Here is a 19,858-nt window from a genome sequence, read left to right on the forward strand (position 1 = left end):
TACGTCCAACAGATAGCTCTGTTTAAAAAAAAATAACATGTTTGTCCAACAGATGGGGCTGTTTTTACAAAACGCATATTTTACCTGTCGCAGGTGATATCTATATAATATAGATATATAAAAACACATGCTTATTTGAATGCAATATTGTGTCAAGATTTCAAGCAATCGGTTAAGAACTTTTGGAGATTTAAGATTTTGAACAAACGAACATTAACATTTTTATTTATATAGATTAATCAATTAATTTGGCTTAGGATAATTTCTGGTAACATCGAAACTTGATGAGCTGGTACACAGTGTTTTACTTTAAAATATGATCCACATTGGTGGATGTGAAAGTATGTAATAATGTAATGCACTGAAAAACAATCCAATAATATAAAGGTATCGGTTTTTTCTCCTGCATATAATCTGGGCCTCTTTAAGACCTGCATTAATAAATCCCTTCCTTCCCTTACCTTAATCCGCCTCACAACACTGGCCAACCGAGTGGTGATATATTTCCCCTGTCCATATAGGGTCGTTCTTGTGAGGTGTACCATTCAAAAAAATAAAAATACATAGTTGCTCAAAATACCACATTACTCGTGCAACGATTTCAGCTTTTATGAATACAATTCGTTTATTCCTTTATAAATATTAGAAAATTACATTTTAATTATTTTTTAAGTACATTTGTAAAATGGTATTACATAATAAATAAGCGGTGTATCAACTATACCAGCATCAATAGAGCTTGCCTTTTAAAGTCAGCTTCACCTTCAGCTAAATATGTCGATATCCGAATTGATTCTGTTTAACAGCAAGACTGCTCTCCCCACCGGCATGACCTGCAGGCAAGTTGGTCCTGCAGGCCGGGAGATACAGTCTATGCTGTCGGTGACGGAGATAACCATCAGGAACATAGAGACTAATACTCTCCATGATAGTCGGATGTTCAAACCATCCACGAATCAGTTTGAAGAAGTGTGATACAATATGCACATCTCTTCTGACCCGTAGATGGTTCATACCGAGCATTCCCAAGAGAAAGTCGGTGAAGGGAGTTGGGAGTACTCAAATATTGTCAGGTTATTTATTAGCAAGGAATGTTTGTCTTTCTGTAAATAAATAAATAAATAAAATAATAATATGGCTAACCCTGAAAACAACAGATCATAATTGATGTTTTTAATTTTTGTTACAGGGGCGCGATTCTATGGCCGTTCCTCTCAGAATGTTAGAGGTATTCACTAGTACCGACTCCGCCACAGCCATAATGGACCGAGACACAGCTTCCCATGAAATCTCCGCAACGTTTCTCTATCTCATTAAACGCGGTAAGCCATCATTTAAAAAAAGTTTTTATGTGAAAACCGCATACGTGATTGTGAATAGGAGGGGAAAGAGGAAGATTGGGAAGTACCTGACTATTCATTACTGGTCACCAGACATGGCCAAAGCCATTTCAAGCAACATTTTGATTCTGAATTATGATCTTTCCCCAGGGAAATACTGAATGTCTACGACTCTGGAACGTGCTGCTTTGCTACAGAGGTTGTCCAAAGTTCTTATATTATTACGCTTGACAGTTATTTCGCCTGTGAAGACATTTTCAAACTGTTTTTTTTTAATACCTGTCACACATTCATATATTTAATTATCACATTGCTTTTGTCCAAACTCCCTCTAATTGTACAGGCAAATAATATGTTGTACCAGTTCATTATGAACTACAACTCGCTTGGAGTGACCTACGGCAGAGGTGTTGGTTATCCAATAAATGGTTCTCGGGGCTGCTGCACCCATACCCACCTCCAAAATTGTAGATACAGAATTGTGCCACCAGTAAATAAATATGTACGTAAACAATGACTGTAATTGTAATATTCCAGGCTATTTCCGTGAAATCAGACTGGTGCTGCAGCAGAAGACCCCCTCCTTGTACGGACCCTCGGCCAGCCCGCCCACCCCCCTCGCTGCCTCCTTATTTGACCTCATGCAACGCCCCTTCCTCTTTGTAGATGAATCGAATATACCCGAATACAGGTGAATATATTATAAATAATATGATATCCAAAAGATGTTTGCACTGGGGGTCTATAACCCCTTAATTAGTTAATATCTGGAACCATACATAATTCATCTGTGTTGAAAGACGTTAATTTAAACATGCCAAACAAGCAGGCCCGGCTCGTCCTAACATTCGCTCTTACACTGAACCACCAACAACATTTTATACCTCATCGTAATCTCATCAATCTTAAATAATATTTTTATTTATTAAAACAGACACAATCTTTTAAAAACGTTAAAATTATCATATATTAATTTAATTATTATGGAAAAATCTACTGAAAAATTTAAGGCAACTGTGCGACGCCGTGGTATAATACAAACAGCGTCGGAATCATTCAAACCATTCCAGAGATAAGGGCATAAGTAAAGAATTTTTTTCATAGGGTTTAAACGAGATGGTAATATTTCGCTTGCAAAATGCAACCATGCGTCAATGGGTCAGCTAATATCTCATGCATTATTATTATGCACGTTTTTTTAGGGAATCATTGTAATTATTAGTTACTTTTTAACCCTTGGGATCTGACCAACTACAATAGCAGTTCAGTGAAATCATGACTACCTTCAGATGCACTGCAATGTGCAGTGTGTACAGCTTTAGAAGTTTTGAATGCGTTAAGCAAAATGTTGACATTGTAAATGTTGTCCATTATTTCAAATATAATTTTCAATATTATATTTGACTTTGTGATATTTACAGTAGTAGTGATCTTTTGGGTGCGTTTCTCATTTGCAAACTTTAGACATATGCGTGCAACGAAGTAAAATATTTTTTGTATGTTTTTATTCTGTTATTTCTATTTTGATATTATTTATTTATGTAATTGATTATCCCTGACCTTTTTTTTTTAAATGAGTGACTGTAAGTAGGTAAAATACAATATTATGTTTTTGATTTGGTGCTCAGTGAACCACCAAAAATTTGATGTAGCGGCCGCGCCTGCTAACAAGTATACTCGTGGGAGTTCTTATACATTTTTTTAAGCTCCGAAAGCTAGGACTTCTTCCTCAGAACACGCCAATCAACAGAGTTCACTGTTTAGCAATTGTCTCTTGGTGCCTTAGTGTCTTCCCTTAACCAGTCTCTACCGATCTGGCACGCCTCGCAGCTGGTGGGCTGGCGCATCCTGAACACACCTCACCCGATGAACCTGAGCACCCCTGCTAAGTCACCAAACGTAGCGAACCACTTGGGGTGACCTGTGACAGAGGTGTTGGTTATCCAATAAATGATTCCCGAGACGGCAGTACCCATGCCCATGCCCCCCTCCTAATTCATCCCCAAAATTAATTTATTGATGTCCCGGACAAAAAAGCGAATCAATAAATTAATCAATGTCAGGGAAAAAAATGCCCTTCGATGGCAACACTGGAGCATTTTTTGTATTTCGTAGTAATAATTTTAGTATCTACTTTATCGCTTGTCTGAATTGATCAGTTCCAATTTTGAATATCATTATATTACGCACTTACAACTGAAATTAGTACATTTGATTTGTACATGCATGACATTTTCTCGTTGCAGCCACACGGTGATGTTTGAGTTTGCCTCCAGCATCTTGTCATGCGAGATGAGTGAGGTGATCCGCATGTTTGTGATGCCGGCCCTCTGCGCTCAGTCCTCCTTTCCCTACGCCTCCCTGGTCTGGTGCCTCGGCAGTCCTCAGGCCTTGCAGTCTGACTTGCACTACTCCTCCTGGCTTCTCTACTCCGTACTTCTACTGCAACCGCAAAATTTTGGTTAGTATTTTTTTAACCCACCATTAGCTCGCACCTCAAATCTTCTCTGTCATGTGCGGTGCGCCTCTCAAATTCAAGTCATGATATTATGTAAGGCTTTTCATAGATTTGTTGACATAGGACTTAGTTCTATATGATAGATTGATAATGGTCTCTGATATGTTAATTAGCAGACGGTTGGAATAATGGACCCCGACCTTGAGGTTCCCACTTTATTTATTATACACTTGGTCTTTACAATACTCAACAGCTACACGCCATCTATGGGTAGCCTAATACAGTAATATGTAGCGTCATCTATGAGTGAGCTCTTACACCAATATTAAGAATATTTCAGTTCTAAATTATGATTGGTTCAGAGATATGGCCTGTTAAATTGAGCATTCTTATTGGCCAATGAAGTTTAAATTCTTGCCACCAGGGTTCCTAGGATACAAGTATACTTTTTTAATTCTTTTTAAAGAAAGACAAATATTCCCGGGTTATGAATAACCCGACAATGCGCACTAATAAAAGAAAAACGTTTGCATACCAAATCAGTTCTTCGTTACAGAGAAAGCCAGTCGTGATTACGTTTCAATCTGCTAAGGCAAGCACAATAAGTCTGGTTTTGTGTAAAATGCAATGGATTATCTTTGATTCGGGAACTGAACAAAATACAACATACTGTACCTAATAGGTTAGGTCAGAAAAAAATTAGTCTTACAATCAACCGCAAATATAAACCTCATTTTGTCTTCTTTATTTCACAGTCCAATCAGTGTGCGGCCCGCAAAAGAGCCGAGTCAACATCACCAACTACTTCTCCAACCCCCAAATACTCAACTACCTGGCCGTGATGGCGCGTCTAACGTCCATCCTCTGCATCCGTCACCGCACCCCTTCGGACACGTTCTATGCACGCGCACGGAATACGCAGGCGGGGGCCGAGAGTGAAGGCTCCAGCGACACGGAAGAGGAGCTGCCCCCAGGGGGGAACGTGTTCGACGTGAACAAGCAGTGCATCGAGATGCTGAATAACACCAACAGCGCTATCTTGTTCATCTGCTCACAGACGGGCCAGTGCGATTGGAACGAGGATGTGCTGGAGCACATATCGGGCATCTGTCATAATCTCTTGCTGAGTCATAAATTAGCATTTCATAAATACAAGTGAGTGTTTTTCTTTTTTTATCTTTTTTCTATTTCGTTTGAATATAAATGAATTGGAAGGCATAAACATAAACAATGCTACAAAATTTTCTTTCTACTGCTGAGAATTCTCGAAAAGAGTGTTGTGATATTAGATAGCAAGTTAAATGCTTGTGGGATACTGCAATTTTATTTTTTATGTGACATCACTGTCTGTACAGTGTAAAGCTATGTCGTCACCCGGTGGGGCAGCATTGCGAGGCGGGTTAAAGTAGGGGCTGTAGGAAGGGATTCGTTAATGCGGGTCTTGAAGAGACTCGGATTATATGAAGGAGGAAAAAGAGATGCGGAAGCTCATTTCACATACAAGCTGTGCCGTAATTTTAACGAGACATATAAAAGTCATTACATTGATTTGTCAATGTCATCATTGGCCACCTTCAAATCAAACGTCAACAAGACTTAAAGCTCCCTATTGTGTTTTTCTAAAAACTAATTACTGTTACTGTTATGAAATGTATATGTAAGTGTATGTATGTGTGTATACATGTATGCATGTAGGTGCATACATGTACATTATTCTTTACTTAGGCTAGCATTACACTTGTAAGTTTTTTCGTAAATTTACGACTTCTAGCCAATGGGCGCATTGGATTTTCAAAATGCAAGATGCCCATTGGCTAGAAGTCGTAAATTTACGAAAAAACTTACAAGTGTAATGCTAGCCTTACAGTGTTCTTGTTGTAATATACTGTGAAGCTTATTATCCATTATGTCATCAATGTTGTGTTTGTCTGTTATTAGTGATAGTATCAACCATGTTTAATGAATGTATGAACCACTGTTGACAAACCTAAGAAAAAAAAAAAAAAAGCTGTCTTACACTAAAACTAGTCGAAGGGACCTGTTCTCATGAAGCCATTCACGCACGTGCACCGGTGCGCCGAGGATTGATGGTGCATTAATCTGCTGCTCCTTAGAGCAGGCTCAATTAAAGGGATCTGTGCATTAGAGATAGCAATCAGTCTGTTAAAAATGGATTGTCAATTAGACGGACCCCCCTCCTTTACACAGAATCAAGCAGGTTTATCAAGTTTTGTGGGGCTCCAGCCCAGAGGTGACACCCAAATTCAATGTTGGACATACTTGAGATTTATATAGGGTATTGAAAAATCAGCTAGCCCTGTACAAGAAATGAAGAGATACGGAACGAAGCTCTTGTGAACCTTTTGGAACAGTTCAAATGTATTAAAAAGAATGCAACGAACGAAAGTAAAAACAATTTTTTTATTCTTTTACTAGCATTATATGACTGAATATTTTACATTCCATGAGCCATTTTTTTTTCCTTGTGTTCCCCAGATGAGCAACTGACGGAATTGAACCAACCATCGCGTCGTCTGTATACAACACTCAACGGTTGACGCACAACGGTTGTACCAAGCAATTTAGTGGCTGTAGGGGTTTTTAGTGAAAAAAATTAATATACTAGTTATGTAGTTAAAAAAACGCAGGGTTCATTAATGTCTAGTAATAATAATCTTCATCTTCGTCATGGTTCAATAATTTTTTTCGTACGGTGTATGAACAAAAAGTTATAGTAGATAATAGCATAAATACAAATAGTAGCAGTAAATTCTAACGTCATGTCCATTTTGTAATATAAATATATTCCCTTATCTTGATCCCATGTTCTTTTCAGACTCCTATTCACTTTGGCCTTCAAACCCTCTTTCCTCCGCGCCCTCTGGTCCTGGTCTTCCAACCTGGAGGTCAGTTCTTCGGCATCGCCCAGCACGAGCCACGGAGTCAGTGTGGCAGGGGGCAGCCCTAGCGCCACGGGCAGGGGCGGCACCCTGCTCGCCATGCTGGCGCAGGGCATGGGCAGCAAGGCGGCCAGACTGCTGGCGCCGCTCGCCACCTTCTGCTCGCTGTATTCGTTGCTGCTGACGACCCTGCACGATGAGGAGTTTGGGCAGAGTGACACAGCTCCTGTTACTGGTGAGTCTGCATTGATGGGATGACAAAACAGATTTAACCAGTCATCTGTGGCTCGACCGCCGGCGGGCTTTTTTTTAAATCCGGCGTTTTTTTTTTTAAATGCGATTTTACGCCTTATGTATAAAGAATTTGTATAAAGCAAAAGGTCAGAATCGCTTGCGCCAATTACGGACTAACATTTGCTTTTTGTTTCACGAGGCTAGCTACGCTGTTTGTTTAAATATTAAATTATCCATGACAAGCCGGCGTTATCTTTTCATCAGCCTGTTTGGTTTTTATGACAGATGACAGCACGGTTGACTGGTTAAAAAAACCTAACCTAATCTGTTATTTTTCTGTTTTTGGTCAAATTAAAATGCTTTGATGTTGCATACATTCTTTCACTATGGGAAGATTAAGTAACAACGCTATTCTTCCTCCATTGTGATGCATAAGGTTTAGAGAAAACAAAAAAAAAACCTTTAAAAACTAAACTAGTAGTTCTGTGAACAGTACTGCAGCGGTAAATAAAAACACAGTATCTTTCTTGAATGTCTCAAGGAAGACACCGTGGTTTTATTTACCGCGGCAGAGTACATCTCACGTCCAAAAAAGAATGTTTCTAATTTTCTCTTTTTTCAATAAATCAAAACCAAAATTTCCTTTCAAATGATAAGATTTGTAAGTAGGTACCTTAATACACACCTACTTATTTATAAATTGTACATTTTTTAAATTTCAAATAAAGAATTATACAATTTGATTAAAGAAACATCACTAGTCTATGATAATTCTTTTTTCAAACATTCTTCAGGCAGGTAGGTACCATAATATTGAAAAATGCTAGTAAGAAAGTCCAAATAAACAAAAAGATTTCGCCTTTGAAAAAAAAATCTTTTTTGAACCATTATAATGGCCACCGTATTGAAACGGAAACGGTATGTACAAATTTTTGAGTTAAAAAAGGACTTTGTAAGTGTGACTCGCATTTATTTAAATTTTAATCTTTTCACAGGGGAATCCAATACTTCAATAGTCTCAACCGTCCAGGCTTTCTCGTTTTCGGAGTTGGGGCCCCTCTGCGTGCTGCTGCGACAGGTCTGCACGGGACTCATTGAGTTGGCCTTCCCTGAACAGAGGCTCAACGTGGGACAGGACTACAGGTAGAAATTAAATCATTGAAAACCAGGAGGCTATCTGAAAGCCTCCATCTTGTCAAATATTTTTTCAATTTATATAGTTTTATCTCCCTTTCTGTCATCGTGAAAATATGAAATACACGGTGTTAGAAAGAGAAAACACCACACTTTATATTCAAATCTAGAAGTTAACCATAAAAAAATAAAAATGTTTACCTTTATGAAAACAAATGTTCTACAACCGCAATTTGAGAAAAATTAACATAACATTTTTTTGTTATTAATTAATTTTATATGAAACGACAAAAAGTGAGGCTGTAATGTTTATAATACATGTGTCTAGTAAATTTTAAAGTTATTTTAAGTTTAGTGTTTAGATGAAAAAACTAATAAACGTAACTTCAATATTTTATTATTTCAAAAATTATATGTTTATTTCTGATAATAAAATTTGAAAGCATATTTTATCACCTTTCAAAAACAGCATTTAGTTTTCGGATACATTCTGAAATATTACATTTATTTGGATTTTATTGCAAAGTGGAAATATAAAAATTCGACTTTCTGACTGCGTCTTTATGAAATGTGGCTTGAGGGGTTAAATAAAAATTATATTGTTAAATTTATCAAGATTATGTAAATACGTAATACAGGGTTTTCCAATAACAGGTGTTAATTTGAATAGCCCGCTATTTCGGTAGATGTTACTTTTGAAGCTGTCATTTTTTGACATTTGACAAGTAGAAACTATGCCATTAATAAAAATGGAACGATATACGCTTCACAACGCATTGAAATTATTAAAATTCACTTGAGTGAATCAAATGCAAATCATCTTGAGTGATGAGGCCCATTTCCACCCCGGTGGCTTCGTCAACAAGCAAAATTGTCACATCTGGGGCTCGGAAAACCCAAGAGTTATTGTTGAAAAGTCTCTCTATCCTCAACGTGTGACTGTTTGGTGCGGTTTACGGTCCGGCGGAGTCATTGGACCTTACTTTTTCGAAAATGAGGCTGGAGCAACAGTTACGGTGAATGGATTGCGCTATCGAGAGATGATTAATGATTTTTTATGGCCTGAATTGGATGGTATTGATCTGGACAACGTTTACTTTCAACAAGACGGCGCTACGTGCCACATAAGCAACGAAACCATTGATCTTTTACGATAGAATATCAAAATAACACCTCTTATTGGAAAACTCTGTATCTTATCTACTTATGTTAAATATATACTTGTCTACTTATCTACTGTTGTGATCAGTGGCGGGTCTTGACTTTTGGGTGTACTAGATTTGCTAATATTACATTAACCACTCGGAACATTAGAACGTCAAAAGACGTAAATATGATAATAGCGGTCAAGACATTAGTACGTCTTTTCACGTAAACGCGCGAGATTTTACAAAAATCGATTTATTTCCATCACTAGTATACGGATTGCCATGATTTAAAAAACAGAGTATCGATAATGAATAACGCTACGCGTCTGCATTCAAGAATATCTATGGAATGTAGAGGTGCATTATCTGAGTCGATTGAATCTGTCATCTTGTTCGTTCATAATTTATTGCGTTTTCAAATAATTTTTTAAAAATATTTTAGTTTGGACGGTTAATATTTTGAGGTGACTAATAGTTTTTAATTATATTTCTTCAATATATAAAGTGTTATTTCTTTATGATACTCAGAAAAAAGTACATTTTTCACAGCTTTGAAATAATGGTCAGCGATTTTTACATATTTTTGATGTTTTCAGAAAATGTATATTTAGTAACGCAAATATTTACGTATAACAAAACAATACTATAGTGAATTTCATAATCTTTCCAAAACATTTTTTAGAATGAGGCTACGTTTCCCAAAACGTCAGTTATGAAGCTTTTAACAAAACTCGTGAATAACACAAAAATTTTCGCGTTTTGACAGTTCGCAAAGGAACACAAAGTAAATAAAAGTCCTTTTCTGAGAGGTTAATGGCATTATTGATGTTGTTGTAGCTGAAGACGATTTTTTTTTTTTCGAAAATAATTCTGTATGAAGATTTTCAGGAAATCCTTGTGCGCCCGGCCAAACTGAAATTTCCTGAAAATATTCATACAAAAATCGTATTTTCGTAAAAAAATTAAAAATCGTTTTCAGCTACAACAACATCAATATGTAATACCGTTTTTGTAATATTAGCACTCTAGTACACGTAAAAGTCACGAGCCGCCACTGATTGTTATTATTATTTAGCTATGAAATTTACTTATACATAAAAATAAAAACTTTCTTCTACATCACATAAATACTTGTCACACCTATACATAACCACGTAAACACCTCAGCAAAAATAAAAAAAAGTGATAGAAATAAATTAAGGTGTTAAGCTCCCTTAAGGTGATTTTCTCACAAATACGGCGATATACAAATAATCCAATAATTACTATTATTGGGATGGGTTGTTTCATAGAATTTGAACAATTCATCAAATTAAAACGTTCATTTCAAGGTCCCTTGACAGTCCTATTCAAGTTCTGTTATTATATCTTTACATATAGGCCAGTTACTTGACAGAACTGAAATAATAACATAACCTGAAAAGAACTTTCACGGAACTCAAAAATTAACTTTGAAATTTGAAGAATTGTTCAAATTCTCTGAAACATCCTGTGCTTAGTGTTGTATGTCCAAAGTGCCCTAGAGATTATTTTTCAGAATAAACGGAAGTTAAATAATCTGTTTTATATTTTCAGAAGCGCAGTATTTGCATCCACAGCTTCAGAGCAAGATAAAGCATACAATGACAGATATCCCAACCTGACAGCTATATGGGCACACTTATTCAAGGTAAACCCGAGCGATTGCGTTAATCATTGAGATATGAGTCCAGCGATCAGGATTTCCAAGCGTTCCATTTGGAAACGTTGAGTATTTATCCCGCCTCATTAAAAAAACTTTATTTTTATTTTTAAAAGGGCAAAGACGGTTTACACATAGTTCCCGTGAGCACTTAGGCCATAGGCCTATTGTGCTATCTCACATTTTACCTCAATCCTTTAACAACAACCCAGCCCCTTTAATAAAGTTCACCAGGGTTGTCATTGGGTATGTGGCTATGTCTTCTGGTTCAACTGTATGTCTCCCCAGGTATCTGAGCCTAGTTCTCACCAGGGCAGGACATTGGCACCACCAGGTGAATTGGAGTCTCTTCATCCTCTTCACATTTCCTGCATCTATTGGTGTTTTCCTCTCCCAATATCTGCATGTGTCTCCTGAGATGGCAGTGTCCCGTTAGTAGTCCTACCAGTTCCCTCTGCGAGTTTCTGTCCATATTGAGTAGTTTCTTTGTTCATTTAGGGTCTGATACTTTTATGATTACTTTGGATTGTCTCATTCCGGGTGCCCTCTCCCATTCTTTGCGGTGCTGGGATTTGACCCACCTGTCAATATGTAATTTTGTGTGGCAAGCTGCTACTCCTACGGCCGGCTCGGATCCTACAAGTGGTGATTTCGCCCCTTTCCTTGCTAGTTCGTCAGCCCGCTCGTTGCCCTCAATACCTTTATGTCCTGGTACCCAGAGCAGGGTTACTTTATTGATGGTCGCCAGTTCTATAAGGATAGTCCTGCATTCCATCACCAGTCTGGAGTGGCATTGGTTACTTCCCAGTGCCATTAGGGCTGCCTGGCTATCAGAACATATGCTCATGTTCTTATTCCTGTACTCGATATGTATATTCTCCTACCGCTGACTGTTAATATGGAGACATATAAACTGATTATAGTACTTTATAGCTGATGAACCCACCTATATTTTACCATTTATCCCATATTTTTAGGATTTATAAAAAAATTATTAAAAAATCGTGAACTTTATGAACCCACAAATTTCTTTGCCGTACGTGATACTTATTCGGGTCAACATTGAATATTTTTTTATTTCTGTATGTTATCTACGACCTATTTGATAATCACTGAAGACTCAATTTTTAATCGTAAACAATCGTCAAAATTGAATGCACTAAATTAGGATATGATATTTACCGCAAAATGGGAAAGTCATCTCAACTTTCTACTAACGCAAACTGCAGGTCGCCGGGAGACTTGAATTTGGCACATTATGGCAAGTACGTTTTGCAAACTTGTCATAATATGCCAAAAATCGTTTGAGTGGTTATGTATTTTATTTTGTTTATATGTGCCCAACAGACAGAGGATATTGCCCGCCCTCCAGTGTGGAATGGTTAATTATAATTATCATTGATCCTTCTTTAATCCCAGTTGACATTGATTGCAGGTGGCAGTGCGCCTGCTCCGCCAGCTGCACATGCGTGACCAGCGCCTGTACTTCACGTCGGGGGAGCGGGACTGGTGCGGGGGCGGGGGCGGGCTAGCCCTGCCGTTGCTGGCTGAGCGGCCGCACCAACTACTGCATCCTCGCCGCCACCAGCGCCTTCGACACTACCGCCCTTTCGCCGCCTTCACTGCCCTCACAAGAGAGGACTGCGGTAAGGAATCACATACTACTCGACAGATTAACCCGTACAAGAGTGCTGTGGGCCCATCTGTACACCTGAAGTTCGCTCATTTTTATCTTATTCCAAGTTTCTTATTCTTATTCTTTTGTAAATAAAGTTTGTAAAATGTTTTTCCAACAAGTTTTTATTTCAATTTTTAGTTGTTTGTCTGTGGGTCCATGCAAAAGTTCTAGTTAAATACATATTTTTTTAAATCATATCTTTCAAATTGACTTGTGGTACTTTTGATTAAAATAATTTTTTTTTTTAAATAAAGTTTGCATTTTTCAAAGCCCACCAAATGATCGGATTCTGACGTGGTGTGACTCTATACTCTGGTTGAATCTATTGTCTACAATTTTTTTTTATGAAAATATATTTAAAGTTTTAATAACGACAGTAAAATTAATTTTTCGTTAACTTCAAAAATGACGAATTTTTGAGCTTTAAAATTGAACTAGCGTACAACTAATGCAATGATGTCTCGTGACATCGCTCGAGACACAACTCGAATAGCAGTGCTGCAGTACCTCCACGCATGTACCGTGATGTCACGAGTTTTTCGGCCAGCCGCAAATATCAACATTTTAATGGCTTATATCTTCGGTACTATTTGGTACTTTACACAAATTCAAGGAGTTCTATCCTCTGCATGCTCTAATTAATGTGATACATTTGCAACAGGATACATCTGCCTTGATGATGGACACTGTAATGCTGTCCGAAAAGTTGGCTAATGAAGGAGGTAGCACACTATGGCATAATACCCCAAATATAAATGTCTTGTAATATTCGTGTTTTTCTAATTAAAAACATTTTATTTTCCAGAGGAAGGACCACCCCTCACCACCAAAGAAGTTAGGACACTTACGATACTTAAAGAAATTCCATTTGTAGTCCCGTTTTCGCAGAGGGTTCTTATTTTCCAAGGACTTCTGATGAGGTTAGCACTTTTAGCACACATATATCAGCAGACATAACAAACTATAGAGCAATGATCTTAGCTATTACTCTCAAGGATTGCTTCATATTTGCTTTATATTTATTTCCAGGGACAAACAAGAGCACCAAGGCGATCTTGTGAGCTTTTTACAAGGCCCGAATATCCATGTTATGATCAGGAGATCGCATATCTACGAAGATGCATTTGACAAACTTAGTCCACAAAATGGTAAGTATTGATTGCATAGTCGTTTTGTAGAATAATCCGTATAATATTCGGATAACCTAATGAATGTGAAGTGGTGGCAACCTCGAGTAACTGGAAAAGATTTCGAAGATAACACAAAGCCAAAAAATATTGCAGTCTGAATCGGCGATAGTTAGGATGCAGATGAACTGTCTTTTTTCGACCGTCATAACAAGGGAAGTTGACTGTCTACATGAGATTTTGAAAAACCACCCCCATCCGATTTCCCCATGCCTGAAAGCAGAATTTTGATACTTCTTGATGAAATTTTGCACATTTGACATTCAAAATAAGAGGAAAATTACTGTATAAACCCTGGACAACGCCGGGGACTTTAGCTAGTTTAAAAATAATAATACATTTTTTAAATAGATGCACGTAAAGGCTATTGCTTATTAATTGAAGTCAGTTTAGTAAACCGGATCCCGTGGGACTGTAGCTACGCGGTGGAGCGAGCGACGGCGAGACGCTACGCGGGGGGCTGGCCTGTCAGGTGGCCGGCCGCCTCAGTAGGCAGCGTTCGCAGGTTGCTCACTTGTAGAACTGCTAATTATGGCTATGATTATGACTGACTGACTACATCGTGATGCGCCCCGTTTTATAGCCGCCCGGTGTGTTGAGAATATTCAGACTTGTAGGTAGGTGCGCCTAATGCTAGCATCGTATCTAGAAAGTTCTAGATGCGTTTGGCATGGGCGAACGTTCCCGAATATTCTAGTAGCGTCGCTCTGCGCTCTTGCGCCTAGACCCTGCGACACTTTCGCCACTCTGCGCCTCAGTCCCGAGACTTCGTCGCCGGCCTGCATCTCCCACAGCCACCTGGTACATCGTCATCGGTCCGGAGTCATCTCATAACTGCGCTACTGTCTCACTCAAATAAACCCTGTGACATCACAACCACATCTTTCATTTGTCTCACTACCAAATCCCCAAAGGACTATAGCATGCCTCTTACTCTAGAGCAAACTTAAACACACCATACAAGACAGAAAGAAAATATTAGCCTAAAATAATGAAAAGATCAAAAACACAGAATTGTTTCCTTTATAAAGGCATTCAAATGTATAGCTCCGTGGTCGAGGTCTCCGTGGTAGAGGGGTACGGCTCTCGACTAGTTAAAGTCGCAGGTTCAAATCCCAATCCTCTAAAATTAACAAAACTACCCTGCATACAATATATTGTACGACATTTTGTTAATGCTTTACAATAATTCCCCGTTAATCAACTTCTTCTTCGCCAGAGCCCGACCTCCGTCTGAAGATGCGCGTCCAGCTGATGAACGAGGCGGGTCTGGAGGAGGCAGGCGTAGACGGGGGCGGCGTTTTCCGGGAGTTCCAGTCGGAGCTGCTGCGCACGGCCTGCGATCCCAACCGCGGCTTCTTCCGCCTCACGCGCGACAATACGCTGTACCCCAACCCCGCCGTGCACCTGCTGGTCGACAACTTTCAGCAGCATTATTATTTCATCGGACGGATGCTCGGGAAGGTGAGATATATTTTTTGTATTATGGGAAAGGAACGAAACAACAGCAAATGGTGCGAAATTCTGCTTGCGGTTGCTTCGTTCCTTTTCCATAGTTCGAAGCTCGGCTCGTGTTTCGGTTCGCAAATGTATAAGCAGCATAAAACTCTTTAAGAGGAAGCTACAAGCCAAAAATGTGTATATTCTTGGTATACCTTATATTGTAGGTACATAATAGGCATTAAAATCGCTGGACAAATGGAGTCTAGAAACGTTCGATTTCAAGCAAAAAACTGGTTTTATTTATTTTGTAAATAATTTAATAAGAAAGCAAAAAAGTTAATCAAGTGAAACTGTCACAGATAATCTTAGCTATAGTAATATATTTTTTAAAAGTTGTTTCCTTTATGCGTTCATACATTTCTATTGAAAAAAAATTTTTTTTGTAGTTGGCATTTATATTTTTTACTGAGTAATTTATATATTTATTTGTATTCTACTCAAGCGAAGCGATAGGAAAACCTTCAATTTATCTAAAGCATATTTTTTTGTATTGATAATGTACACCAATTCGTTATAAAGATTAATCAAAATCGTGATTTGGCATTAAGCTTCGCCTTAATGTGGTTTTCTGCAGTCAGATTTGGAACAACCATCTAAAGCCGGATACCACGAAGTGTTGAGTGTATATTTATTTTTCTATCCCCTATTCATTGATGGGACATTTACGGGTTTTTGTGTTGTAGATTTATAGGAATTCAAAGTTCCATATTAAGTAATGAAACCGTTATATCCCAGGCCCTGTACGAGGGATTGCTGGTGGACCTCCCGCTGGCGGAGTTCTTCCTGCAGGCACTGGTGGGCGAGAGTGGGGGAGAGGCTGACATTCACCGGCTGGCGGCACTGGACGAGCGCCTGCACCGCTCCCTGCTGCAGCTGCGCGCGCTGCCGCCCACCGCCGTCCCCGACCTCGGTCTTGACTTCACCGTCATGACAGACGAATTAGGCGAACAGAAGGTGATCTAGGATGTCGTATAATTTACATTGTCTTGTACTAATTTTAGTGGACTGTGCTTGTAATAATTGGAATGTGCTTAACGGAACTAAACCATCTAAAACTGACCACAGCAATTGAATTAAATTTTGTCCTAAATTAACTGATATAGTGAAAGTGACATAACTTTTTATATTGGTATTTATTTAGTACAAATTTATTTTTTAATATAAAAAATAGATTTTCGTTGTAATTTATTTAACCAGTAACTGAAGTCCCCGGTGTTGTCCGGGATTTACACAGAGTTTTTCGAAATCAAACGTAGACAGTGACCTTCCTCTTGTTTTGAAGGCGAAGTGTGCAAAATTTCATCAATCAACATAAAACTGTAGATTTGTATAAAAATCAAATCCACACTGCCTGCCCGGTGTCCACCACACGTCTGCCCGCCCGCCCACCACAGACACTCTTCTTTATTTGAATGTAAAAAAATTTGACACCGTGGAGATGTCACATTAAAAAATATAACATAAATATGTTACCTCAATTAAATATCATCCATCCTTCAAAGGTGGACGAGTTGAAACCCGGCGGTGCCAACATCGCCGTGACGGCCGAGAACCGCATAGAGTACATCCACCTGATGGCGGAGTGGAAACTGTCGCGCCAGGTGCGGCTGCAGACGGCGGCAGCACGGCGCGGGCTGGCTGGCGTGGTGCCGTTGGCCTGGCTGCGCCTCTTCGGGCCCAAGGAGTTGCGGCTGCTAGTCAGTGGAGCTGAGAGTGGGGTGGACGTCGAGGATCTCAAGCAGCATACTAATTATGGAGGTACTGATTTGAACAAAGAATTAATTATTACAAACCTATTTACGGCCTCTGTCTCAATCCCTCTGGGCAAAAATCAATGCATTTTCATTAAACAGCTTCTTATTTTTTCACTTCACTTATTTGAGGACCACCAATAATGATAACATTTTTAAAAATAACTGCATTTGGTCATAATTAATTTTTTTTTTAATGAAAGCCTGTTTGATTACTTATTTAAAATCATGTTTGATTATTTGAAAATCATGTTTGATTACTTATTTATTTAACTAATTTTTTTCCTGTCATCTGTAGAAATAAAATGAATTTTCACAAAAACTGCGCTATGAAAATTGTCCAATTATCATTATTATTATTTGTAAGTGCTATATTAGGGTGTTGTGATGTTTATTGTGAAGGTGGATGAAAAAAATTTCTCCTTTTTATTTAGGCGGTTACACCCTAGAACACCCAACTATCCAATTCTTCTGGAAGGCGCTGGAAGAGTTCACAGATATACAGAAGAGACAATTGCTCAAGTTCGTCACCAGCTGCTCCAGGCCTCCTCTGCTCGGCTTCAAGGTAACTAACACTGAACACCAGATCTCCAGTTGCTTCTATCTGTCATCCAGAGGCGGTTTCTTGGTATGTGCATTTGTGCACTGCACTGCTTGTCTTCAGTCCTCACATAAATTACAACAACATCTGTGCCCCAGTCATCAATATATAAAAAAAACTCTCCAGTCACAATTCCCGCCAGATCACTTGAGATACTTTTTAGTATGGCTCCCGCGCAAGTGCGATCGAGCCCATTAAGTTTTGTGCATATTGATTATGTACAAAATTTTATTTTCCCATACTACCGAGACAGCTTGGTCCGCTGAAATTGTGACATGTGAGAGACAGATTACTCTCAGATTGGTAAATCATGCGTTAGAGCAGTGTTGATATATAATGCATTATCGACGCATGTACGAGGCGCCATGGCGGGAAGTGTATTTTGCACCACTTTCAACATGGATATCCAATGCGTCGAGAATGGATTACTTTGGTCAAATTAATTTACAATGTTAGCACTACACCATTCACACATTGGCAATGCATGCGCGGTAAATTTTAACAGTTTCATTTTTTTATGTGAAATGCACTGCCGGCAATTTCAGTCGTGGGCTGCTTCTGATAATTAACACATTTCAGGCGGGTATCTTTTGCGCGGGCGGACTGCTGGCGACAGGCGAAAATGAAGGTCCTGCGTGAATTATTTTAATTTGTTTTAAATCGCTATATCTTCGAAAATAATAAAAATATTTTAATTAAAAATTTCTACGTACTAACTCAGCATACCCAAGCTATAAAATGACTTACCGAAAAATTACTTATTTCGTTAATCTTCAAACGCATTGCTTATCAAGTGTCAGGTATTCAATAATAAAAGGTCCCTTTGTTGAAATACCGATATACATGAAAGACTTGAATATAGATGTAAAAATAAGAATTATATTGTGATTTGATAATTATGTACATATAGTTGGGACCTTTATAAAGAGATTGGCCTATAATATTCATACAAAAACATTGGATAATTTATTCTTTTCTGCCATTGAAATGAAGCCGGTGCAAAAGGTAAAAATACCCTTCCTTAAGCAACAATCGACCGAACGGGTAGAAATACCTTTCCCGTCCTAAGTGTGTTAACATGATTTTAACCAAACTGAATGTTTCAGGACTTGGATCCACCATTCTGCATCCAACATGCAGGCACCTCCGAGCGTCTTCCATCCGCCTCCACCTGCATGAACCTCCTCAAGCTGCCAGAGTTCCCCTCCGAGGTCATGCTCAAGGAGAAGCTTCTCTACGCCATCAACGCCGGAGCTGGCTTTGAACTGAGTTAAGCCGTATTCATGGATGAGGCAAGATACTTTGTGATCAGTCACACTTAGTTAAGTCGTATTCACAAATAAGGCTTGACACTTTGTGATAAACACACGTAGCCTATTTGCAAATACAGCATAGTATTTTTGTGATAAACCACACTGAGCTTAGCAGTATTTATGAATATGGTATAGTATCTTTGTGATATACCACACTGAGCTAAGCCGTATTTATGAATAGGGTATAGTATCTTTGTGATATACCACACTGAGCTAAGCCGTATTTATGAATAGGGTATAGTATCTTTGTGATTAACCGCACTAAGCTAAACCGTATTTCAGCAAGTTCTTTTGTGATGAATCTCACTGAGTCGAGCTGTATTTGCGAAAATGTCGATGCTTCTGTGATAAGTCACTCATCACCGTATCGCAATCGCATTCACAAACTATACTTTGTGATGAGCCACGAATTGGTTTTGATCCATATGAGAGAGCATTGTCGGAACAATGTGATAATTTGTTGAAGAACAATAATTTATTAAGAAGTAGTTTAATTAGCATGTCGTTTTTAATTTATATTTATTTTCTACGTCACTTCATATTTTTTCATGCCATGGCGTTGTAGCAATGAAGTGGGACATGTGAAGCCATATTTTAAATACATACACTCTGAGCCTTATTCCAAATTAAATCAATGTATACAAACATAAAGCAAGAATACAGATATTTGCTTTTGAAAATTTTTATTTAAAATCATTTGTGGAAAAGCGAAGAGTCTGTTTCAGTTTGCGAAAATCGTTTTAGGAATATTTTGTAATATGTAATTGTTAAGGAAAAATTTGTACAGAGATGTTTTTCTTGTTCAACGGATTGTGATTTTATGTTTTTTAATAAATTTTACAGCACAGTTTACAAACCAAGCTGCTAACTTCGCGCTAATTATATTCCTTTTAATTAAAAATATTTGTCAAATTGTATAAAGTATCATTG

The 19,858-nt window shown here is 38.3% G+C and overlaps 1 protein-coding gene across 1 annotated transcript in view; it reads left to right on the forward strand.

Moving 5' to 3' along the window:
* LOC149425525 (ubiquitin-protein ligase E3C) overlaps positions 1–19,643 on the forward strand; it is a 28,387-nt gene extending 8,744 nt beyond the window's left edge. The window contains exons 4-18 of the mRNA XM_089651159.1: positions 1,190–1,322; positions 1,878–2,031; positions 3,587–3,801; positions 4,554–4,953; positions 6,635–6,933; positions 7,928–8,075; positions 10,790–10,883; positions 12,331–12,541; positions 13,379–13,493; positions 13,603–13,721; positions 14,980–15,224; positions 15,999–16,217; positions 16,766–17,021; positions 17,449–17,579; positions 18,722–19,643. Coding sequence (XP_089507285.1) covers positions 1,190–1,322; positions 1,878–2,031; positions 3,587–3,801; positions 4,554–4,953; positions 6,635–6,933; positions 7,928–8,075; positions 10,790–10,883; positions 12,331–12,541; positions 13,379–13,493; positions 13,603–13,721; positions 14,980–15,224; positions 15,999–16,217; positions 16,766–17,021; positions 17,449–17,579; positions 18,722–18,889 — 2,907 coding nt within the window. The 3' untranslated portion in view covers positions 18,890–19,643. The remainder of the gene's footprint in view (positions 1–1,189; positions 1,323–1,877; positions 2,032–3,586; positions 3,802–4,553; positions 4,954–6,634; positions 6,934–7,927; positions 8,076–10,789; positions 10,884–12,330; positions 12,542–13,378; positions 13,494–13,602; positions 13,722–14,979; positions 15,225–15,998; positions 16,218–16,765; positions 17,022–17,448; positions 17,580–18,721) is intronic.
* Positions 19,644–19,858: the final 215 nt, after the last annotated feature.

Source organism: Hesperophylax consimilis, chromosome 3 (assembly GCF_061612785.1).
Source record: "Hesperophylax consimilis isolate HC1 chromosome 3, BYU_Hcon_1.0, whole genome shotgun sequence".
NCBI lineage: Eukaryota > Metazoa > Arthropoda > Insecta > Trichoptera > Limnephilidae > Hesperophylax > Hesperophylax consimilis.